This window comes from Moschus berezovskii, chromosome 20 (assembly GCF_049115385.1).
Source record: "Moschus berezovskii isolate FMDL1 chromosome 20, NW_MosBer_1.0, whole genome shotgun sequence".
NCBI classification, from domain to species: Eukaryota; Metazoa; Chordata; class Mammalia; order Artiodactyla; family Moschidae; genus Moschus; species Moschus berezovskii.
The window spans coordinates 59,525,110-59,548,948 of NC_142479.1; the positions used below are offsets into that span (position 1 = coordinate 59,525,110).

A 23,839-nucleotide genomic window follows, 5' to 3' on the forward strand; every position below is an offset into this window, starting at 1 on the left:
CTTTCAGCACCGCGGCGCGGACAGCTCCCGGGCGGCCAAGGAGGGAAGGACGCGCGGCGAGCGGCCGGCCGGGGAGGGCAGCAGAGGGGTAGACGCAGGCGGGCGGGCGGGGCTCGAAGCCCTGCGGCCCTCCCCGGGGGCGGCGCCCACCGGAGCAGGACGCCGCTGAGCCAGAGGACAGGCGGAGAAGCAGGGAGCCGGGGCGCTGCTGACTCGGGGCAGAGGCCGCGGCCGAAAGATGCCGGTTCGCAGGGGCCACGTCGCGCCCCAAAACACTTACCTGGACACCATCATCCGCAAGTTCGAGGGCCAGAGTGAGTGTGTGCGGTGGGTTGGGGCATGATCTGGAGCCCTGGCTCGGTGGCAGGAGTGGCCGGACCCTTTACTAACTTCGAATGGAGTAGGGTGGGGGGTGTCTGATGCCAAAGGCATATCCTTCCCTTCAATGTCCGGGAAACACCTTTTCCTCCAGCGAACCCCTACTTTTACCTCCAACGCCACCCTCCCTTCCGCTACACGTTGGGCAGAGTGGACCTCCCCGCTTCACCCCTGAGTTGTTTTCTTGCCCGTTCTAAGCCCTGACCTCACCTTGTATCCCTGCCATGCTTCCCTCCTGACTCCCCCACCCTGCCCCCAACTTCCTCCGGAGGTTTCCTTTTCGCCCTCCTTTTCACCTCCTGACCAAGCCACTCTGGTCTTTCTAGGAGCTCACCCAAGCCGGGCCCACATCTGGTCACACCCCTGCTCCCTCTTGCCTATCCCTTTCCCTGCTCCAGGAAGCCTTGGGCCTCTCTCCCACTTCACTGACCCCATTACTGCCCTGGTCTTCCCACAATTCCCAGGCCTGACTCCCCTTCCCCCACTTCTCTGGTCATCATCCTGCATCCCCCTCCTGACCATCTCCTCATTACTCCCAGGAGCCCCATGGCCTTCCCCCATGACTCTGGCCATCTTGGTCTTCCCACCCTCCCCAGACCTGACCTCCCCCTTCCTTCATTTTGATCACGGCTCTGCTCTGCATCTAGATCCAATCCCCCACCAAGCACACACACACACACCAACTGCTCCCACAAGTCCCTATGATCCCTCCCTACTGCCTGGTCCTGGTTGCCATGGGCTCCCACCTCCCGCCCCAGGTCGTAAGTTCCTGATCGCTAACGCTCAGATGGAAAACTGTGCCATCATTTACTGCAACGACGGCTTCTGCGAACTCTTCGGCTACTCCCGAGTGGAAGTGATGCAGAGACCGTGCACCTGTGACTTCCTCACAGGCCCCAACACCCCGCGCAGTGCCATGTCCCGCCTGGCACAGGCCCTGCTGGGGGCCGAGGAGTGCAAGGTGGACATCCTCTACTACCGCAAGGATGGTGAGGCTCCCTCAGGCCACAGATTCTGCAAGGCAGGCTCGGCCCCTCTCTCGTCCAGGCAGAGTGGTCATGGGAAGGGCACCGACCCCGGGGACCAAAGGGCCTGAAAGAATCTTGTCTCCTCTCTGGGCCTCTGTTTCCTCAGCTGTATGGAGAAAGTGCTGGACCCTGGGTGCAATGCCTTCCGAGGTCTTTTTCAGGGGCCAGGGACGAGGCTGAGCCACCAACTGGTCCTGGCCCCATGCAGGGCCTCCCACACCATCGTCCCTCCCCCATGTCCCCGGTCTCCTGGCTGTCCACTCTGTCACTGTCAGCCCCAGCTGTCAGGCAGCTGGGACGGAAATTAACCTTTCCTCATCTCCGTCTGCTCTGGGGATTAGGGGAGGAGTCACCCCCTCAAGGCCTCTGGGGCCAGGCAAGGCATGGGGGCGGTTGGCTTGAAAAGAGGGCTGGGTGTGGCTCATGGACCCCAGCTCCTTGGGAAGACAGGGTCTGGAGTTTGTGCTGGCCCTGGAGGCTTGTCCAGTTTATGATATTACTGCCAGCCCAAGCTACTGCAGACAGAACAGAAGCATAGGGCGGGGGCCGAGGATAAGAAATTCTGGAGCTCTTCAAGGCCCTCCCATCAGTACTTCAGTGTCTCCACTGGGTCTGTGGGGAGAGGAAGGAGATGGGTGGGAATTAGGGTCCCAAAAGTCCCTTTGAAATCACCTGGATCAGTGGCCCCCTTAGCCTGCTTCTACATCAGAATTACCTGGAACTTGTTTTCCAAAATACACCTTCCCTAGAGAGGGGCTGACTCAGAGGTGTGAAATGAGGCCCAAACAGGTGTATTTGGAAAAATCTCTCTGGCAGTTTAGATCTTCTGTCAGGTTTAGGAACCACTGGCTTAGATTAATCCCTCATTTTATGGATGAAAAAACCGAGTCCCAAGAAAAAGAAAGAACTTGGCCAGGATTCTACTACGTGGGTCCCAGCTGGGACTGGACCCCAAGTCTCTGGATTCTTCCCTCAGATATAGCTGGTCCGAATAATCCCAAGAGGGGTGAAAGGAACCCAACAGCCTCTGTGTTCCGAGGAGGAACTTTTGGGGAAGGAAGCCCAAGAAGAGGGCCCTCCCTGGGGAAGAAAGCATGAGGGCCACTGGAGTGCAGGTAAAAGGCAGGCACCTTTGGACTGGGGCTGAAAGGTGCTGACAGTCCCGGTTGCAGGGGCCTGGTGTGTGTGTGGAGCATGAATGTAAGTGTAAACCTGAGCATGTGTGTGTCTGTTTAAGGTGTTTGAGGTGCTTCTTGGGCAGATCCTGGCTGTTCCTCTGCCTGTCCCCCACTGCCTCCACCCATGTGAATGATTAGGTAGTGATTAGGGGACTAGGAAGAACCTGGCTTAGTTTGGGAGCACTCACAGGGTTAATGAAGTCAGAATATTTTTAAAAGCTGTGACCTCACCTCCTCACATCATTGCAGAGAGGAGGTGACAGTCAAAGGAGTGAGAAGGGTCCCAGGGGAACAGGATGGGACAGCAGGAAATGATGGAGGACAACAGGTCCCTCTGTCCCTCTCCTTGACCTCAGAGCCCTACCTGGGCCTGAGTGGGGTAAGAGCTGATCAGAGACTCCTAGTGACGTCAGCTCAGGGCTCTTAGGGTCTCCTTAGCACCCTAGCTGTGCCTGGGCCAGGGGCCAAGGTCAAGGTCAAGCCTTGACCCTCTGAGAGCCTCAGGTCTTCAGAACCCTGCTGGCATCTTCTAGCAGTCGGAAGGAGCCCTAGAGACCTAGTCTTAGAGGTTTTCTATGGATGAAAATGAAAAGTTACCCACATACCTGTGCGTTGTGCTTAGTCACTCAGTCGTGTCCAACTCTTTGCAACCCCATAGACTATAGCCTGCCAGGCTTCTCTGTCTCCCACATTGCAGGCAGATTCTTTACCATCTGAGCCACCAGGGAAGCCCATCTTGACCTATTATAGTCCAAGACCTTGAGCACCTTGGACCTGCTTGGACTTGGTGTGAAACCCAGAAAAGGGAATCTTCTGGCCAGCATTCCCCTAAGAGAAGGATGTGACACTCAGATAACTTATGTACAACTTCTGGTCCACTCTGACCACGTGATTTTTTTGTTTTGTTTTTATCATATTCACATGGCTCTTATAGTCCTGCTGAAGGGCATCCTAATGGTGATTTTTTCCTTCCTCAGGTCAATACCTCCTCTCCCCCATCTTCCATTGATTAGAGGAGGAGTCACCCCTCCATCCCCTACAGAATTCTAGCTGATTTATAATCTTCTTTTCCTTTAAAGGGGTAAACCACTGATAGTTCTTCCAGTTCAAGTAGAGAGTCTGTGGCCATATACCTCCACATTGTGCATCTGTGTAAAGCTGTGCTCAAAGAGGCCAGGGCATTTGACAAAAATTACCCCATGAGACAGGGCTCAGAGACCCCTGAGAAACTGGCTCTGCTGCCATCCACCTTCACTAGGAAAAGTTAAGAACTTGACAGCTAGGAAGCATGGGGATGGCCACAAGACTTGAGCCAATGAGAGTCTGGAGGGAGGCCTGGAGAACAGTCCTACCACTGCCCCCACTGGGGACCTACCAGAGGGGCCCAGCCCCACCTGCCTGCCTTGGCTGGATCATCTTCTCTAATGACTCCAAACCAGGGAGTCCCCTAATCACCAAGCCAAACTTGAGGAAGCCTTGGGCTCCTCCAGGCTTCAGCTCCAGGTCAGGGACAAGGGCAGAGGTCTGGGGTCCCAGTGTCTTGTGTACTCTGGCATTCATGGGTGACTAATGCCAGAGTCACCCAGCGGGGGGTGGGGGCAGGGTGGAGAAGCCGCGCTCTTAGTGGCGGCCTTTGTGGCACCAACTCCTCCCTGAGGGCTCATCACATGCCGGATGCAGGGTATAAAGAGATGGGGACAATAGACAACAAGAGAGCCTCCAAGGGGAGGGCAGGGACTATAAGAAACCAAAGGAAGGGGTGCATCTAAAGGCAGAGAAGAGCCGAGAGCAGCGTGCTGTCCGAGGGGAGAGACGAGCCCACTGTCCAGGGTCAGAGAGGTGGGCCCCGAGAGGAAACCCTGCAAGAGAGGGTGAGCAGAGCCTGTCAACCACCCTCCAGGATCAGGGAGGGCGAGGGCACAGGAACACTACCACTCCCGGGCACCCCTTAGGGTGACACACTCACCCACTTCTGGTCACCCACACTCACTCTTGAGCAAGGACGGCTTGTGCTGTGCTTAGTCGCTCAGTCATGTTCAACTGTTTGAGACCCCATGGACTGTAGCCTGCCAGGCTCCTCTGTCCATGAGGATTCTCCAGGCAAGATTACTGGAGTAGGTTGCCATGCACTCCTCCAGGGGATCTTCCCAGCCCAGGATCACACCTAGGTCTCCCACATCACAGGCAGATTCTTTACCATCTGAGCCACCAGGGAAGCCCAAGACAGCTTAGGGATCAGGAAAAGAATGCTCTGATCTTGTCTAAATCCTTCTGTCTCCATCAGCCCACAGGCAGCGAGTGTGAAGGTCCGGCAGGGGGTGTTACGTGAAGCTGCCCTCCAGCCCTCACTGCTCTGAGGGCTAGCTCATCAGGGCTGGGGCTTGGCAGCCCCTAGAAGCATAGAGCCTGGAAGCCCTGCCCAGCTCTGCCAGCTCCCCGCCAGGCCAGATTTCCGCAGTGCCAGAGAGAGTGAGGAGAGAGAATGGCCTTGCGGGTGGTGTTTCAGGCCTCTGGCCAAGGAGGCTTCCTGGGTGGGTCCCAGCACCCAGGCCGTGCCATGCCCTGGGCTGACGAGAGTGCCAGGCTCTGGTCTGGGAAGCAGGACTACAGCCCTGCGAGCCCAGGAGTGGGTCTCAGAGGCGAGCGGGCGGCCTCTCCTTGGTGTGGATGTCTCCCCCGGGGCCAGCGCGGCAGCTGGCAGATGGCTGCCTGGTGCTTGGGAGTCCGGGAATCTGATCCGGGAGATTCTTGCTCCAGGGAGGAAGGTGGGAGGGAGGAGTTAGACAGCTCGGCTGTACCCCAGCACTGAGGGGGTGAAGGCACCAAGGGAAGGGAGCACCAGAGGGTGATCTGGGGAAGAGGGATTCTAATGGACCCCAAAGTGGTAATAGCCTCCCAGCCACTCACATTTACACTCATTCTTTCATTCACTCAGCTAACAACACCTGGGACAGGTCCTGGCCTCCAGCAAACAAGGCAGACAAATCTGCCTTCTGCTAGTCAGGTTTACCCAAGTCCCCTGCCCTTAGCGTCCTTGGACCTGACACCCATCAACATTGAACTGAGGGACATGGGATGACCGGGTCCCGTGGAGTGGGGCTCACAGGGCATCCCCCCAGCCTGCAGCCTGGGCTCTAGGGAACATGGCAGTTTCAGCTTGTTTTGTTCCACTCACCTATGGGAGAGGGAGCAAGACCCTGGCGCAGAGAAAGAGGAACAAAAGAACCAATGCAATGGCTGGGTCTGGGCTGCCTGTGATGGCTGCGCAAGTGGCAGGAGAGCCTGTTCTGCCCCCACCCTGCCATCTATCTCCTTCTCCCTCTGCAGCCGCCAGGCCACTGCCCCACCTGCCTCACCCCTAGTCCCAGCACCTCTGCCCTTGAGATGACGGGCCCCTTCCTGGTCTGGAGCCACAGCCTGGCCCTCACTCCAATGTCCTCAGCCCAGACAAGTCCCCATCCCTCTCCAAACTTTTGTGTGTGAGAGCGCAGGGCTCCCTGCTCCATGGCCCCAGCCCTCCCTGATGCATGGCCCAGCCAGTCCTGGCAGGTCAGTTTCTCAGAAGCCCAGGCTCTGCAGAATAGGGGTCTGAGTATGCCCTCCAGGGCTCCACCGTGCGCTACCATGGAGCTTGAGACCTAAAGTGCCAGCGGGCTCGGTGCCCAGCACTTGGTGTGTTCTCAGTGAGTTCCCTCCAGCATCAGGAGAGCAGGACATCTTTGGGGAACGGAGTACAGGAGCTGAACCCAGGGCCAGCCAGAGCTACATGGGGGTAGGAGACCCAACCTCACCTCCCCATTTAATCCACCCCCATCTGCTCAGCTTTAATTACTGCAGAAGCAAACCTCAAGGTTAAGCCCCGAGCTGAGGGCCGAGTGTGGACTTGGGCCCGAGGCTGCATTATCTCCTAATGAGGAGCTTAGCAGCTTTCTCCACCTCTGCTCTGTGGGTGTGCCCTGCTGGGCAGTGTCACCAACAGCTCTGGTCACTCTGCGGGCCTCCTCCCCCACCCACGGCTGCTCTCAACTTGACCTTAACCCAGACCCCTGCCTAGCTTCCCCAGGCCAGGTTCCTGCAGGAGAGGACCCCTCCGGTGACACACCCTCCCTTCCCACGATGTTTGCAGCCTCCTGCTTCCGCTGCCTGGTGGATGTGGTGCCCGTGAAGAATGAGGATGGGGCGGTCATCATGTTCATCCTCAACTTCGAGGACCTGGCGCAGCTCCTGGCCAAGAGGGGGAGCCGCAGCCTGTCCCAGCGCCTGCTGCGCCAGAGCTTCCTGGGCTCGGGTGAGGAGGGGGGCGGGGCAGATGGAGGGGGCGGGAAGAGGGGTCATGGGAGGGGGAGGGGCAGGGGCGGGGCGGGGGACGGGGGCAGGTGGCGTTTGGGGGGCAGCATCGGGTGCCACATCAGGTTCCCAGCCCTGACTGCTCTGACACGGGCCTTGGTTTCAGATGGCTCTCATGGCAGGCCGGGGTCACAGGGACCTGGCGCGGGCAGGGTCAAGTACAGGACCATCAGCCAGATCCCTCAGTTCACACTCAACTTTGTGGAGTTCAACCTGGAGAAGCACCGCTCAGGCTCCACCACAGAGATTGAGATCATTGCACCCCACAAGGTGGTGGAGCGGACCCAGAACGTCACCGAGAAGGTCACCCAGGTGCGGCCTGCGGGCCAGGGTGGGTGTGGCTATGCTGGGCCCTACAGTCCCTTCTCAGGCCGGGGCTCTGGACTCCTCCGGGGCTGGGTGAACAGAGGGAGCCGGCCTGCCCAGCTCCCTGGTGTCTGGTCTGAGCTCCAGGCCTCTTGTCCTGCTAGAGTCTGATACTTTAGACGTAAAGGCCCACCTTGAGACTCCCACCCTGACTCCTAGCTCCTGGAGCCAGGGGAGGGTGGGTCAGCAGTGCCACATCCTAGGCCTGGAGAAGCTGGGAGGGGGACCTGGCAGGACACCTTGGGGCCTGCCCAAGGCTCTGCCAGTCCCAGAGAAGGAGAAGCAGAGAGAGTAGGTGTCAAGGCCATACTGAGAAGAGGGTGGGGAACCCCAGCCCTGCTCCTGCCCCTGGCCTTTGAGGTGAGAGCCAGCCCCTAGGACAAGATGCGTCCACAGTCCAGGCAGCGGGGAGGCAACCTGGCATCTTCAGTTCCCTTGGCACGGGTCCCTGGGGAACAGTCAGGAAGGCATCAGCCCCTCCTTGGCCAGCCCAGGGCAAACTGCCCTGCGTCCTCTGTTCCAGCTGACCACACTGTCCCTGCTCCTGGGGCCTGATGCCCCAGTCCCCAGCTGACCTCTCCAGAGGGAAGTGCAGAGATCACTGCCCAAGGTTCAGGGGCCCTGCCACTGCCTACTGTGTGACCTTGGGCGAGAGACTTCTGCCTTGTCTGGGCCCCAGGGTCCCATCTGGAGGAATGACTTGGACCACATGGTCTCTGAGGACTCATTTGACATTGAGGGTGCTGGCCTAGGAGGCACGGGGAGGTGCCTAGGCCAGGGCTGAGCAACGGGGTGCAGGGCAAGGTCAGGGGCCTCCTCCAGCTCCCCTGGACTTTGCTCCCTGAGTGGATGAAGCAGCTCTTTGCCTCCCGCCCCCTTTCACCTGAAGTACCCTCTGTGCTGGAGCAGGTGGGCTGGAAGCTCCTTGTGACCTAGCCACTCACCAAGTGCAGGAGCCCTGGGGCAGAAAAGACCCCAGGCTGTAGGGCCAGGCCCTTGGACATCGGGCGGGGCGCGGGGGGGCCAGTGACCTGGGAAGCCCATGTAGCTGCGCACCTGGGACTCTCAGGCTGGTGACGGGGTGATGGGGGCTGTCGGGCTGGAGAGTTGTGCATGGTTCCTGCCCCCACCAACTAGTCCTGCCCCCAGCCCCAGCCCCTCTTGGCTTTACTAACCCACCCCAAGTTGCCCCTAAGGAGGGGAGGAGCCTGCCAGAGCTCAGGGGAGGGGCTGGCATGGCCCAGAGCAGGGAAGTCACACCGGAACCAGAACCCAAAGGGCCTAGAGGGCTATGAGCCCACACCTGGGCGCCTATATGCTGACAGCCCTGCAGCGCCGGGGTCACTGGGGAGGCCCCTCGTGCTGGCCCTGGAGGCGGTGGGAGACTCCGGAGATCTGTGGTGGAGGAGGTGGCACCCCAACTAGAAGCCCCTAGGATGGGGACACTGCTTCTGACCCCGCCCTCCCTCTCCGTGTGCTCTGCTGTTTCTTCCTGGTTGGTCTTGAGCAGCCAGGGGTGGACATGGCCATGATGACCCAAGCTCTCCGTGCTCATTCAGTTCCCTTTAGTTGAGCCCCCATGTGGACTAAGAGAGGGGCATGTGGGACGAGGGAGCTGCCGCTGTAAGTCAGTGGAGATAACTGTGCTGTCAGGAGGTTTACAAGGAGCTGGGAGAAAATCAAAAAACATGGGTCAGGTCTGTGCAGGCTCAGAGGAAACCTCCCACGGAGGTCAAACAGGAGCTGAGGCCAAGGCTGAGCAGGAGGTCCCTGCAGGGTGAGGACACTGTGGCCCCTCCAAGGGGTTTGGATGGCAGACAGGGGACCATGTGGTTGAAACCAGGCTTTGGGTGGATCTTCCTCACTGTGATCCCATCTGCTAATGGATCTGGCTTGCAGGGCCAGAACTTTATGTTGCAGATTTTCTTAAACAGAACCATCTGCAGGGCCCTATCCTGTGTGGGGGTGTGTGTGTGGTGATGATCCATGGGACACCTCTCAGGCCCCATCCTTGTCAGGGCAGTGTCTGACATCGGATGAGCAGAGAGGAGTGATTATCGAGTGTAATGGCCTGTGTCATAAGATGTACTAACTTGGGACTTCCTTGGCAGTCCAGTGGTTAAGACTCCAAGCTTCCAAGGCAGGGGACACGGGTTCCATCCCTGGTCAGGGAACTGAGATCCCACATGCCGCATGGCACTACCAAAAAAAAAAAAAAGATGCACCAGCTCATTTACTTAGTACAGCCAACAGCCCTGTGGAGTTTGTTGTCCTTTGTTGTTCCCTTCTGCCAGTGAGGGAACTGACTCATAGAAGTTACAAAACCTGCCCCAAGACAAACAGACAGCAATGTCAGACCCCAGGTCAGCCTGGGAGGTCTGGCTACAAAAGGCACGCCTTCTGCTCCCAACTGTTTCTTGTGTTGGGCAGCTGGGCAGAGCCTGGGCATGTTAGGCTGGGCCCTGGTGATCGTATGTTGGCCGAAGTCTCAGAGGTGGGGGTTGGAGGGGCAGAGCAGAGGGGGTTCAGAATGCAACAATCAACCCCACCTTGGACATGTGCGAAGTAGTCAAGGCCGCCAGTAGCCAGACCCATCAAGGGTCCAGGTTAACTCTGCACCCCCCAAATTTGATTCCTTCTGCGGAAGGCTCTGAGAGTTGGCCCCAGGGTGGGCCCTCACTGGTCCATGCTCCAGAGGGCCCTCGGGAATGAAGAGGCTACTTTGGGGGTGACTTGTTCCCATGGGGAACCTGACCACATGAAACTTCCCAAACCCACCAGACAGACTAGTCACCCCCATCACCCCCTCTGTCTGCCTGAACCTGGCCCTCCCCTCTCCCCTCCCCGAGTCCTGACTTCACCCACTCCAGGCTGGCCTGTTTATGAGGGAGTTCAAACCTGGGGTCACCATGAGACAGAGCTGCCCCACTCCTCCGGACCCCACCTCCTCTCGGCACATCCTCGTAGCACTCCTGTCCCCTTAGGAACTGTCCCTGTCCTATGGGCCACACCCCCATCTTGCCTCATCCCCTCTCCCCTGCACTGCCCTGCCACCCACCCTCTCCCACGTTTCCCCTCCTCGGCCTCACCCCTGCATCTCCACCCCTTTCAGAGCCATCTCCCCAGCAAGGGCCACCCGGCTGACCTCCGCCTGATCCCCACCCCCAGGTCCTGTCCCTGGGAGCGGACGTGCTGCCGGAGTACAAGCTGCAGGCCCCTCGCATCCACCGGGGGACCCTCCTGCACTACAGCCCCTTCAAGGCCGTGTGGGACTGGCTCATCCTGCTGCTGGTCATCTACACGGCCGTCTTCACGCCCTACTCGGCCGCCTTCCTGCTCAGCGACCAGGACGAGTCTCAGCGCGGGGACTGTGGCTACACCTGCAGCCCGCTCACCGTGGTGGACCTCATCGTGGACATCATGTTCGTGGTGGACATCGTCATCAACTTCCGCACCACCTACGTCAACACCAACGACGAGGTGGTCAGCCACCCCCGCCGCATCGCCGTCCATTACTTCAAGGGCTGGTTCCTCATCGACATGGTGGCCGCCATCCCCTTTGACCTGCTCATCTTCCGCACCGGCTCTGATGAGGTGAGCGAGCCCCGTTCAGGCTGGCCCCCCGCGGCCGTCCCCTGCACCCTGGGTACAGGGAGTACCTGGCATGGGACACCTTTGCCAAAGCAAGTGGTGGTGGGAAGGAGGGACCTCAGACATCTGTCACCTCCCAGCCCTGGAGAAGGAGTAGCTGGGGCTTCCCCTAGGCCTGGGTGCCCTCTCTGTGCTCCCGAACCCTGCCCCTTCCGGGATGGGCACTCCTATGCGGCTTGCCCATCCTGCTGCCTTCTAAACCACAGTTACCCTGGAAATACACAGACTGCCTCTCAGGGCAGCCTGGCTGCCTCTTCAGCCCCAGCCCCTCCACTCTGCCCACTCCGCCTCTCACAGCTGACGTGAGGGCATTTTCATGCTGTTCTCGTAGCTTCTAGTCCCACTCTGTCCTTTTGCTCCATCTCCTTGGGATCAGCTTTTTTGTTGTTGCTGCTTTAATATTTATTTATTTATTCATTCACTCATTCATTTATTTATTTGGCTGTCGGGTCTTAATTGCTGCCTGCGGGATCATCATTGCATCATGCGAGATCTTTCGCTGTGGGGCGTGGACTCTCACCGACTCTCTCGTTGTGGCTCTTGGGCATAAGAGTTGTGGCTTGAAGGCTTAGTTTTTCCGCAACATGTGGGACCTGAGTTCTCTGACCAGGGATGGAACCCATGTTCCCTGAATTGCACGGTGGATTCTTAACCACAGGACTGCCAGGGAAGTCCCTTGGAATCAGCTTTCCACTCAAGTAGCTTGCCTCCTGTGTTCCAGTCACACCCCAATCACCTAGCCTGTCCAGCACGGAGTGTCCATTGTGACTGCGTGCTCCCATGTCCACTCACCCACTTCCAGCAAATCTATCCCCAAGTCCTCTCCCCACCCTTTCCACCTGCACTGCCCCTGCCTGGACACGGAGTGGGCTTCTTACCGCCTTTGTCCCAGCCTCACACCTGCCAGCCTTACCCCCTGCACACAGGAGCCAGAGCAAGTTTCAGATCACTTATCTGACCCTGACCCTCATTCAATCCAGGCTTCAGAACTTTCAATGGCTCCCCGGTGGCTTGGAATAAAAGCCAAGCTCTTTGAGGAGCCTGTAGCCACAGCAGCCGCCCCTGCCCATCTCCCAGGCTCATTGCTCACCACTCTACCGTCTTCTGCTCTGTGCTCCCAGCTGCAGCACCACCTTTGGTTCCCCAGGTGGACCGTGTCATTTCACACATCCATGCCTTTGCTCATATTGCTTGCTCCCTGTGCCTGGAATGCCCTTTCCCTCTCCCTCCTGTCTGGAGACCCAGCTTCATCTTTCAAGACTCAGCTCATGTGTCACCTCCTCTAGGAAGCCTTCCCTGCCCTGTCACTGCAGACTTTTCCTCCCCCTCCTCTGTGCTCCCCTTAGACTTCTGTCCTGACAACCATAAAGCTATCTTGAGCTTTAGGCTCAGAGCTCCTTAAGGTCCTACATGGTGTCCCGCTGCCGAGAGCCTGGCCTAAAGCAGGCTTTCCGTAAGTGTTTATTGAATGACTATGTGACCATACCAGCCCTAAGGGACCTCAAGGTCACAGACTCTCAAGGGCTGACCCCAGCCCTGGGGCCCCCTCCCTACCTCTCCAGACCACAACCTTGATTGGACTGCTGAAGACAGCGCGGCTGCTGCGGCTCGTGCGTGTGGCTCGGAAGCTAGACCGCTACTCTGAGTACGGGGCGGCCGTGCTCTTCCTGCTCATGTGCACCTTTGCGCTCATAGCGCACTGGCTGGCCTGCATCTGGTACGCCATCGGCAACGTGGAGCGGCCCTACCTGGAGCCCAAGATTGGCTGGTTGGACAGCCTGGGCGCGCAGCTCGGCAAACGCTACAACGGCAGCGACCCAGCCTCGGGCCCCTCAGTGCAGGACAAGTACGTCACCGCCCTGTACTTCACCTTCAGCAGCCTCACCAGCGTGGGCTTTGGCAACGTCTCCCCCAACACCAACTCCGAAAAGGTCTTCTCCATCTGCGTAATGCTCATTGGCTGTGAGTGTCTGGGGCCTTACCCACGAATTCCAGGTTTAGTTTTGTAATGAGATATAACACAGCAACAGTTTTTGTGACTGGCAGGTCCTAAGTTTGTAGCACAATGAATATTTGCATGTGTGTACACTAACTGTGGGCTTCCCTGGTGGCTCAGACGGAATCTGCCCACAACGCAGGAGACCCAGGTTCGATCCCTGGATCGGGCAGAAGAAAATGGAGAAGGAAATGGCAACCCACTCCAGTATTCTTGCCTGGAGAATCCTATGGACAGAGGAGCCAGGGGAGCTACAGTCTATGGGGTTACAGAGAGTTGGATATGACTGAGTGACTAACACTTTCACACTAACTATATACAGAATCTATAGCCCTCGATATATACCAGGGATCAGGGCCAACTGCTTCATTTTCAGGGCCTCTTGCAAAATGAAAATGTGGAGCCCTTTGTTTAAAATATTATTAACTAGTTCAAGACAGTGAGAGCAGAGCACTAAACCAAAACCCAGGGAGGGCCCTTCTTAGCACAGGCCCACATCTATGAAATGTGCTTGCCAGGCACTTTTCTTTTCAATATGTGTTTATTTGGCTGTGCCGGGTCTTAGTTGAAGCATGCAGGGTCTTTAGTTGAGGCATGTGAACTCTTAGTTGCAGTATGTGGGATCTAGTTCCCTGACCAGGGATTGAACCAGGGACCCCTGCTTTAGGAGCATGGAGTCTTAGCCACTGGACCACCAGGGAAGTCCCTACCAGGCACTTTTCTAAGTCCTTATCAGAGGTCCATGTTTTGTTCCCATCACTACTCCATGACAGCCATAGTATGAGCTGTTTACAGACCAAGAAACTGAACATCCTCACTTGCCAGGGGTTACAGAGAGACCCGATTCCAGCCCAGGGGGCCAACTCCCAGAGAACCAGCTCCCAGGGCTGTGTACTCTCAGGCCCCACACTGTGCTTCCTGCCTTTCAAGACAGGTGGCCTAGGAACAGGAGAGGCAGTGTGGAATGTTACACGTAGATTAAGTTGTCATGTTCAGAGTATTTAGAGATGTGAAAGCCCAGAAAAACAAAAACAAGGGGGGAAAAAGGGGTGAAAACAAGAGACCAAGAGTTTTCCCTTTATGATATTTTTACAACTTGAAAGAGAAAACAGATCTGAACTAAAAAACCCCATTGCCCTAGTTCTTTCTTCTCGGGATTTTGGCCTATGGGGCCCCAGAAGCTGCCAAGAGGCACAGGGTGGAAGGAGGAGGGCAGAAAGCCCGGGGGTCTTTGTCTCCCCCAGACACCTTGGCACCGTCCTGGACACTTCTGACCTCGCCCTGGACAGAGGGGTCCCTGGCTGGGGGATCCCAGGGTGGGGGAGGCTGGAGCAGGCCTGGTGGAGATGCTCTGGAGCTCAGCCCCCCGCATCCCACCGCCCTGCCCCAGCCCTCATGTACGCCAGCATCTTCGGCAACGTGTCGGCCATCATCCAGCGCCTGTACTCGGGCACGGCTCGCTACCACACGCAGATGCTGCGGGTCAAGGAGTTCATCCGCTTCCACCAAATTCCCAACCCGCTGCGGCAGCGCCTGGAGGAGTACTTCCAGCACGCCTGGTCCTACACCAACGGCATCGACATGAACGCGGTGAGCCCCTGCCGCTCGGCCCCGGTGGGGCGGGCCACCTCGCTCAAGTCCCAGCTCCCGCGAAAGCCCCCGGGGCAGGGCGGTGGGGGGAGGCCAAGGTCCCGCCGGTACTGGGCGTCCCCGGAACCCTCCTTACCTCCCGCTCCCCCAGCCCCCGCCCCGGCGGCACCCCGCTGGACGCCCCCGCCGCCCCGCAGGTGCTGAAGGGCTTCCCCGAGTGCCTGCAGGCCGACATCTGCCTGCACCTGCACCGAGCGCTGCTGCAGCACTGCCCCGCCTTCCACGGTGCCAGCAAGGGCTGCCTGCGCGCACTCGCCGTCAAGTTCAAGACGACGCATGCGCCGCCCGGGGACACGCTGGTGCACCTCGGCGACGTGCTCTCCACGCTCTACTTCATCTCCCGCGGCTCCATCGAGATCCTGCGTGACGACGTGGTGGTGGCCATCCTCGGTGGGTCGGGCGGGGAGGGCCGGGCTGGGGGTAGGTGGGGTGGGAGAGGTGTCCTGCCTGGACCAGGTCGTTCCCAGGGTCACCGATGGCACCTGCCACGTGCTGAGCATGTGCCACGGGGGAGCTTGACACCCAGCTCACGGAATCCTTCACACCAACCCCGGCCACAGGCCCCATTTTCCTGATAGGGAAGTTGAGGCTCAGAGGGGTCCGGTAGGTGGACAGACAGGGATTCCAGGGCTGGGGAAGTCCAGGCAGGCTGCGACTTTCTCCTGCTCTTAGGAAGCTCGAGGTGAGAAGGCAAGGGCTTGGATGGGGTGGTGGGGGCGGTGGTCACTGCAGCTGCAGGGACAGCTGGACTTTGGAGGAAGGATAAAGAACTCTGGACAGGGGAGAGATTGGAGGCTCACCTGGGGCAGGTCACTCACCTTGGGCAGGTCACTTTCCGTGTCTGAGGTGGTTCTCATCTTCCACACTTTCCCCCTGCCTTCAGCCCACCCCAATCCCTGACCAGGCCGTCAGCCTCCCCATCCCCTGATCCCCCTGGCCAGGCTTTCCTCCACCCCTCCGCCCTGTCCTCTCCCTCCGGCCTGCCCTCGCTACATCCTCACCTTGGCCAGCTCCTTGCTCTCATGACCTCAGCCTCACCTGTGCCACATGGACCCTCAGAGCTCTGTCCTGGCCCCAGTCTCTCTTTCATCTCCAGACATGGTCATCCTTATATTCCACAGGCAGACCAAACAGCTTATCTTAATCTGAAATCATCATCTTCCCTCAAAGACAGCTCCATGGGCATCCCTGTCACTGTGAACCTCTCACTGCCCGGGTCAGAGACCTGGGAGTCAGCCAGGGAAGTACCCTCCTCCTTTCCTGGGCCACCCTCACCACCCAGGCAGCCACAGAACCCTCTCTGTTCCCTGCATTGAGATCTCTCTGTCCCATACCTGTTTCCTTGTCCCTGCCTAGGCCCAGTCCTCACTATTTCCTTCCTGGGCAGGTGTCAGGAGCTCCTTTCCTGCAGCCCTGAATCTGGTGTACCCCAGACTCCATCTTCCACCTGCCAGTGACCTGAAATTCACATCTGTGCATAGTCTTCTGCTCAGAATCCTTTCATGGTTCCCCATGACCCATGGGAAAAATGTCAACCCCTGTGTACATCCCTCCACATTCTGGCCACCCTCCCTCTGGTGGCTCATGCTCCAGCCATCAGACTGCTCAGTTCTCTACACCTGCCCATCTGTCCCACCCCTGTGCCTCTGCACATGCTGCCACTCAATTCAGAGTACCTGCCTCACACCTGTGCCTGGTGGACCCCAGGCATCCTTCAGTGCTGAGCTCAAGCTCAGCTCCTCTATGAGCCCGTCCCTCATTCCCAGCCAAGTTTAGAAGTGCCATCCAGGTGGGAGAGATATAATTATTATTAATAATTAAGAAGCCAGTCCAATTTAAGTTTCAGTTAGAGACATGAACTCTCATTTTGTCCTGAGTAGAAATGGACATTAGGTCATAATCCTTCATCTACTGGAAAACCATCACTTTATAATGTTGCCCAGATTTCTAGCTTCTGGGTTTCATATGTGACCCTGGAGAGTCCCTCCCTTCTCTGAGCCTCCTCAGTCCCCTCCTCTGTAAGAGACCTTTTATCCTGTTCTCCTGGGGGCGCATGTCCTGGCCTCCATCCATCATTGAGCAAACACTTAGCACCCTTTGTGCAGAATGGCCAGGCTGGGGGGCTGGACTTTGCTGTGGGAAGTGGCCATCATAATCATGGTCTGGCCCTGGGTTCTCTGCCCTGAACCCTGACTGTGCTGCACAGACCACAGCCTGCTTCCTCCACCCGATTGCCTTTCTCCTGGAGGACCAGCCCTCCTAGATTCTCGCAGCCCAGGCTCCACTCCGGTAGCTCTGTAAGACCCCTCCCCACCTCCAGCCCCTCCTGGTGGAACGAACTCCTCCCTCTTCTGAAGTCCTATTGCTCTTGGCTCCTACTTGTTCTGAGGCTCTAGAGATCATTCTGTAATCTGTCTGTTGGGGATTTGGGGGGCTCCTTGTGGGTGGGACAGAACCCTAGTCATGTTTTTATCCTGTAGCTAGCACAGTGCCTGGCACCGGAACGGCCCAGCACCCTCACCACCTGTCCCTGTATCCAGCCCTGTCACCCTGTGACATCGTCCATCCTAACACCTTGCATCTACCTGTCTGGTGCCTCTTGCTCTTCAAGGCACTTCCTCCAGCATCACCTTTGCTCCTCTGGACCACCCAGGGGGGTGGCCAGGGCAGATGTGGTTATAGCCATTTTAGAGATGGGGACACCAGGGTGCAGAGAGGGCCATGCCGGTCACTTGGCCCCACAGTGGGAGTGGGAACCGAAGAGAGAGAAGCCTGAGGTGCTGTCCCAGGGAGCTGGGTGGTCCTGACCCCTGGTCCCTGCCACTCTGCAGCTCCGTGGCCAGCCAGAGAGGAAGAGCCCGTTGGGCAAGGAGCCTTTGGTGTCTCTTTTGCCTGCTGTTCCCTGGGTAGGGGTGGTAGGGGCAGTTCCCAAGCAAATGGGAAACAGGAAGGAGATTCTGGTAGAAGGTGGTCCCGAGGATCCTGGAGATAGTGAGGGGACCCACAGGCTGGGGTGGCAGGGATCTCTGCATACTCCCTGCCCTCAGCCAGCACATCCAGCCTTGTTCCAGGCCCCCGCCTGGCAGGATCCCTGAAGCTGGGCGAGGTCAAATTTAAGAGGTCCTCAGGGAGGCGCCTCAGAAGAGAGCAGGGAGCCAGGCCCTGGAAATTCCCCCGCCCCTCTGGCTGGCAGGAAAGAATGACATCTTTGGAGAGCCCGTTAGCCTCCATGCCCGGCCGGGCAAGTCCAGCGCAGATGTACGGGCCCTGACCTACTGTGACCTGCACAAGATCCAGCGGGCAGACCTACTGGAGGTGCTGGACATGTACCCTGCCTTCGCAGACAGCTTCTGGAGTAAGCTGGAAGTCACCTTCAACCTGCGGGACGTGAGTCTGGGATGGGTGGGCTGGGTCGGGGGTGGCCCTCGGCCAGCCTGTAATGGGCCATGGCCAGTCAGCCTGCGAGCGCTTGGCCTGCTTGGCTGGAGACGACCCGTCTGACCGCTTCCCTTCTTTTCAACCCCCGTTCTTCATCCTTTGTCATAATCACTTCTATGCCTCCCATGGCCAACATAATGCTAAGTATGAGGATAGCTGCCAGTTACGGAGCGCCAACTATGTGGTAAGCGCTGGGCTCCTTCTACATGATCTCATTTAGTCTTCCTGCAGGTGGTGTTATTATCCCCATTTTCCAGATGGGAAACTGAGGGTCCTAGCAGACAAATGACTAAAGCCACACAGTCACACAGTAAATCATATAGTCAGTGGTGCAGCCAAAATGGGACTCCAGTTTGTGCATCTCCATAGCCCAGGCTTTTCCCCCCACGTCCTTCCAAGCTGCAAGGGGGGCGGTGGGGGTGGGCAGCAGTGTCTGCCATCCACAAGCTCATGGTCCAGGTCCCAGAGGTGTAAGCAGGGATAGAGCAATCTCTCCTCTCAAATGTATCACCCAGTGGAGAAGATTATAATAACTCAAGAGGAAGAAAGAAAAAAAATAGAAAGCTAAATAATTTTCTTTTTTTTTTTTGACCTCACCAAGAAGCTTGTGGGATTTCGGTTCCCCAATCAGGGATTGAACCTGGGCTGTAGCAGCCCAGAATCCTAACCATTAGGCCACCAGGGAACTCCCCAGAGCTCCATAGTGAAGAGTCTCAAGGGTGTGCAGTGAGACGAAATATCTGTGGAGCTCAGGGTGGCCAAGGCGTGGGACAGCCAGTACAGAATAGAAGTGCCCAGAAGGGTCTGTGTGCAGGGCAGGGTCAGGAACCAGCTAGCGGGGAGGAGGGGGCAGGCGCGTCTGGCAGGGGCCACAGTGGCCGAGGCTTGGGCACTGAGCCCCCACCCCCGGCCTCAGGCGGAGGGTTCCGCATCTGGAGGTGGAGCTGAGGCAGGTTTACCTGCTCCGGACGGCCCTCCCCACCCTGCCCTCTGCTGTCCTCCCCTCCCCAGGCTCTCCCCTTCCCGCCTGGCCTGTCTAGGAGGCCTCTTGTGAGGCCTCTGCCTTGGTGGGGGGCGGGGGGCAGGGAGTGCCCAGCTGCCAGAAGGCATCAGGTGGCCCAAGTGCCCAGTGACTGGACATTCAAGCAAGAGGGCTGTGGTGTCCCTGGCCTGGGACATCTGCAGCCCCCGGGGGCCCCCAAGTCCTATTACCAGGGGGGTGGGCTGCCAAGGGCATGGATGAGGGCACCCTCGAATGGATTGGGACTCCAGACTTCCACCCCTCGGGGGGAATTGTCACATCGGCCCAGGCTGAGGGCGGGGGTCCCAGAGCCCTGAGGAAAAGGAAGGAGAACAGCTCCCCCACCCCCACGTTGCTGCTCAAGGCAGCCTCTCGCAGGACTCCCTGGGGTCTGCCCGGCTCCAAGCTCCTGGGCATCCCCTGCCAGTCCACGCAGGAGAGGAGCTGCCGGGAGCACGCTGGGGGTGCCCAGCCGCCTGCAACCACCCTCACCTAGTTGCCACGGGGGTGGGGGAGGGGAGAGAGGCCCGGTCCCGGCTGTGGGCCCCGTTACTTTACGCTCTTGTTCCCCACAAGGCAGGCGGTGGTCTCCAGTCATCACCCCAACAGGCTCCAGGCAGTCAAGACCACCAGGGCTTCTTCCTCAGTGACAACCAGTCAGGTGAGCAAAATCAGCCCCCACCAGAGTCTGCCCCTCCTGGGCCTGAAGGCCCTGCCCAGCCTCCTGGCCCTTGGCAGGTCCTCCCCATCCTGCCTCTCCTAGGAGAGGCCTCCTCAGGCTCAGCATCGGAGGCCCCTGTACCCCTCCTCCCACTCTGTCCTCGGAGCCTGAGTGAGGGCTGCCCCCAGGGGTGGATACCGGCCCACCCCCTGGGGCTGCACATCAGGGTACCACAGGCCTGGTACAGTGAGGCCTAGGCTGGACATCCCCACCCGGCCAGTTCCCCCAGGCTGGGGCCCCACCCCTGCTCCCAGGGCTACAGCCTTCTGGGTCCCAGAAGCCAGGCCTCTATGGGGGCAGGACACCCAGGAAAGGAGATCCGCTCCTCCCAACCCATGTTCCCACAGCAGGTAGGGAACGGGGCCCGGGCTCTGCTCGAGAAGGCCCAACCTGCAGAACCAGCTGGACCTTGGCTCAAGCTTCCCTCTCCCCATCCTGCAGGTGCAGCCCCTTCCCTGAGCATCTCAGACGCATCTGGCCTCTGGCCTGAGTTGCTGCAGCAAGTGCCCCCCAGGCCAAGTCAGAGCCCCCAAAACCCTCAGGGAGACTCAGACTGCTGGCCTCGGGAGCTAGGCTCTAGGCTAGAGCAGCTCCAGGCCCAGATGAACAGGTGGGTGACCTGTGGGCAGGGATGGGGCAGCCATGGAGGGCAGGCCTGTGGCAGGCTAGGCACGGGCGCCCCCTCCTGGTGCCTCGGGGACATCGCTGGGTGTCCCGTGGGTTTGGGAATGAAAGCGAAAACCTGAAAGTGAGTCACTCTGTTGTGTCCGACTCTTCGCGACCCTGCAAGAATACTGGAGTGGGTGTTCTTTCCCTTTTCCAGGGGATCTTTCCAACCCAGGGATTGAACCCAGGTCTCCCGCATTGCAGGTGGATTCTTTACCAGCTGAGCCACAAGGGAAGCCCAGTGATTTGAGAATGGCCAGCCCCTTTTAGCTGTGGACCTCCCCAGCCCTCTCACTGAGGACAGTTCCTTGGATGGCTTGTCCCAGCAAACCTGGAACATGCCAAGGGGGGAGAGGTGTGTAACTTCATGCTGAAACAAATTCTGTGGTCCAGGACTTCCCTGGTGGTCCGGGGCTAAGACTCCATGCTCTCAATGTGGGGGCCCTCGGTTCAATCCCTGGTCAGGAAACTAGATCCCACGTGCTGCAACTAAGAGTTCTCATGCTGCATCTAAAGATCCTGCATGCCACAACCAAGACTCGGTGCAGCCAAATAAATAAATATTTAAATATTAAAAAAAAATACCATGAGCCCTTGGAAGGAGGGTGTGACCTGTGGATGTCAGAGCTGTGTGGCAGAGTGAGGGCTTAGGGGCAGCACAGTCCTAGGTTCAAATTCTGGCTTGGTAACTTACCAGCAATACTCTGTATGAGTAACAACCACTCTGAGCCTTGGTTTACCCTTTTGTGAAATGGGGGTAACCAGAATATCTGTGTTGAAGCTTCATGATGAGGGCAGAATGTCTCTTTCTCAAGCACCCTCTGGGAAACAGTGATAAGGAGAGCTAAGCATTAGGCTGGTTTCTTGTAGCTGGGGGGGGGGGTGTGTGTGTGGGTGACTTCTCTGGTCACCAAGGCAGTACAGGTGTGTTTGGGTTACTTTCACCTATTCTGTAAGTTGTACTGAAACATCTACTTAAGTTCTTTCCTTAGTACCATTCTTTCAAATTAAGTAATTTGGTACCCACCCTCCCCCCTAAAAAAACTTCACTGTGAGGACTAAATGATGTGTGCAGCTGCCTGATCACTGTGATTATCAGAGTCAGGGATGTAGTAAGGGGAATTCGGGCGGAGGCTGTAGATTGTAGGGGATTCCCTGGTGGCTCAGACATTAAAGAGTTTGGTCTGCCTGCAATGCAGGAGACCCGGGTTCAATCCCTGGGTAGGGAAGATTCCCCTGGAGAAGGAAATGGCAACCCACTCCAGTATTCTTGCCTGGAAATCCCAGGGATGGAGGAGCCTGGCAGGCTACAGTCCATGGGGTCGCAAAGAGTTGGATGTGACTGAAGCGACATAACACTCATGTAGATTATAGCGGGGAAATAGCTTCATCCAGCAGGGACAGCCTGCAGCCTACAAAACTGAGGGCTGCCCTCAGGACCTAAACTGCTCTTGCCAACCCTGACCCTGACCCTGACTGTGGGGTTCTTCCTGGCAGGCTGGAGTCCCGCATGTCTTCAGACCTCAGCCGCATCCTGAAGCTCCTTCGACAGCCCCTTCCCCAGGACCACACTGGCTACATGTTGGGAGCCTCCGCCTCCAATGACCTGGCCTTGTTCCCTGCAAACTCAGCAACTCAGAGTCCAGGAACTCAGCTGCCCCAGGGTGACCCACCCCCGGCACAGGTGAGCAGTGAAGGGGACCCCCAGGGGCTTGCCTGACGGCGGCTGCATGTCTTCCCTGACCCTTACCTTGGTCTCAGTGGTCGTCCGGCCCAGGACCTTCGTGGCCTGAGAGCAGCTGTGACTTCTGCTGTCCTTCCTTTTGGTCTGAGTCACAACAGGCAGCCTGGACAGGTGGTAGCAGAGCCCAGACTGTGACCACGGACTCCACATCGGGGGGCAGGGGCAGCAGGATACACTCCTGCCGGTTCCCAACCCTGAACTCAGGGTGGCCTGGGGAGGCTCCCCACCCTGCTTGCCCCTCTTTTTCTTGCCCCCCCTCCAGATGCCCAGCTACGGTGACACGGATGATTGGAGGCCGGAGCTCAGGAACTCTTCCTCTAGGATGCCCCCCTCTGCCATGGAAATGGACAGAACTCTGACACTGTCCTCGGAACAGAAGCAGCCCGAGGGGCTTCTGTCACCCCTGGCCTCCCCTCTGTGTCCCTTGGAGGTACAGGGACTTGTCTTTGGTCCCCGCTTCCCCTCCCTCCCTGAACACCTCAGCTCTGTGCCCAAGCAGTTGGAGTTCCAGAGACATGGCTCAGATCCTGGGTTTGCAAGGAGCTAGAGCCACTGTGCCCCAAGATTAAAAAAAAAAAAAAGCACTATGAAGGAACTGAAAGTGGGTAAGGTGATAGTTAAGGATGTGGGGGAACTAGCCCTTCAACTAGAATAGCTACAAACTGCCAATCCAGGTGGCCCCAGACGGTGCAGGTGAAGAGGCTCATGACTTCCCCCAGCCTCCTCCGGGGCTCTCTTTAGACAGCAGGGCTGGTGGAGGGTGGATGATCCTCAGGGGTGAAGGAAGCTGCCAGGACAGAGGGCTCAGGGAAGAAAGGAGACGTTTCTGATCTTTTCTGTGTGAGAGCCTGGCTTTCTGCAGAGTCCAGTCACCTCCCAGCTCAGAACTCTCCCCAGCCGTGCAGCCAAGCCCCCAGGGTTGGTCAAGACCTCCTGCTGAGAGCCTGTGAACCAGCTGGAGGCGGGAGTGTCCTCTGCAGTGGATACACCAGGGCCCAGAACTCCAGCCCTCAGCCACCCTGCCCTTGATGGTTCTGTGATGACCTTTGGGACCTAGTGGGCAGTGCAGGGTCTCAGAGCTAATAAAGTCTGCACACTTCATGTTGGGCTGGGTGTGTAGTTTGTCTGAGGGTCATCAGATCCTCGATGGGGCTGTAATCCTGACAGTTGTGATCTTCTTCCAAGGAGCTGTGTGTTAGGGACCTGAAGGTGACTCCACCGGGTCTTGGAGCCCCCAGAGTAAGGGGCTCTTAGCCAGGCTGGGGTGAAGGGAAGCAGAGAGACACTGGCATGGTGGCCACAGGGAATCTTGACAAGAGCTAACACTTCCAAAGCACTCTTCTGTGTAAGGGGATATCGTGCTGGCTGCCTGCAGATATTGTCGACTCTTTGCAACAAGCCTACGGGGTCAGTATTATTATCCTCATTTGAGACAGAGGGATCAGAAGTAGAGAATCACTAAGAAATTTACCCAAGCAAGAGGGGAACTTTTGGGGTGCTGGTTCTCTTCTGTTTCCTGATCTAAGTGCTGATTGTATGAGTGTGTTTCAGATTGTAAGAATATGTGTACTTCTATGTGCAAATTATACTTTGATTTTAAGAAAAATAGTATTTCCCAAAAATATATCAAAAGGAGGACATAATTTCAACCCAGA

At 57.8% G+C, this 23,839-nt stretch overlaps 1 protein-coding gene across 3 annotated transcripts; it reads left to right on the plus strand.

Annotated features, from left to right (window-relative positions):
* Positions 1-238: 238 nt before the first annotated feature.
* KCNH6 (potassium voltage-gated channel subfamily H member 6) lies at positions 239-23,255 on the plus strand. 3 transcript variants are annotated; one of them, XM_055397732.2, is made up of 14 exons: positions 239-314; positions 1,137-1,367; positions 6,711-6,872; positions 7,038-7,243; positions 10,466-10,891; positions 12,511-12,910; positions 14,335-14,534; positions 14,732-14,984; positions 17,788-17,981; positions 18,178-18,216; positions 19,630-19,714; positions 20,216-20,384; positions 21,938-22,124; positions 22,447-23,255. In XM_055397732.2, exons 1-14 carry the CDS (start codon positions 239-241, stop codon positions 22,729-22,731), a joined length of 2,913 nt encoding a protein of 970 aa, XP_055253707.2. In that variant the 3' UTR covers positions 22,732-23,255. The 3 variants fall into 3 exon arrangements, with proteins under 3 accessions (XP_055253707.2, XP_088684694.1, XP_088684693.1); XM_088828568.1 differs by lacking the exon at positions 18,178-18,216 and having other exon boundaries at positions 12,511-12,665; positions 12,825-12,910; XM_088828567.1 differs by lacking the exon at positions 18,178-18,216.
* Positions 23,256-23,839: the final 584 nt, after the last annotated feature.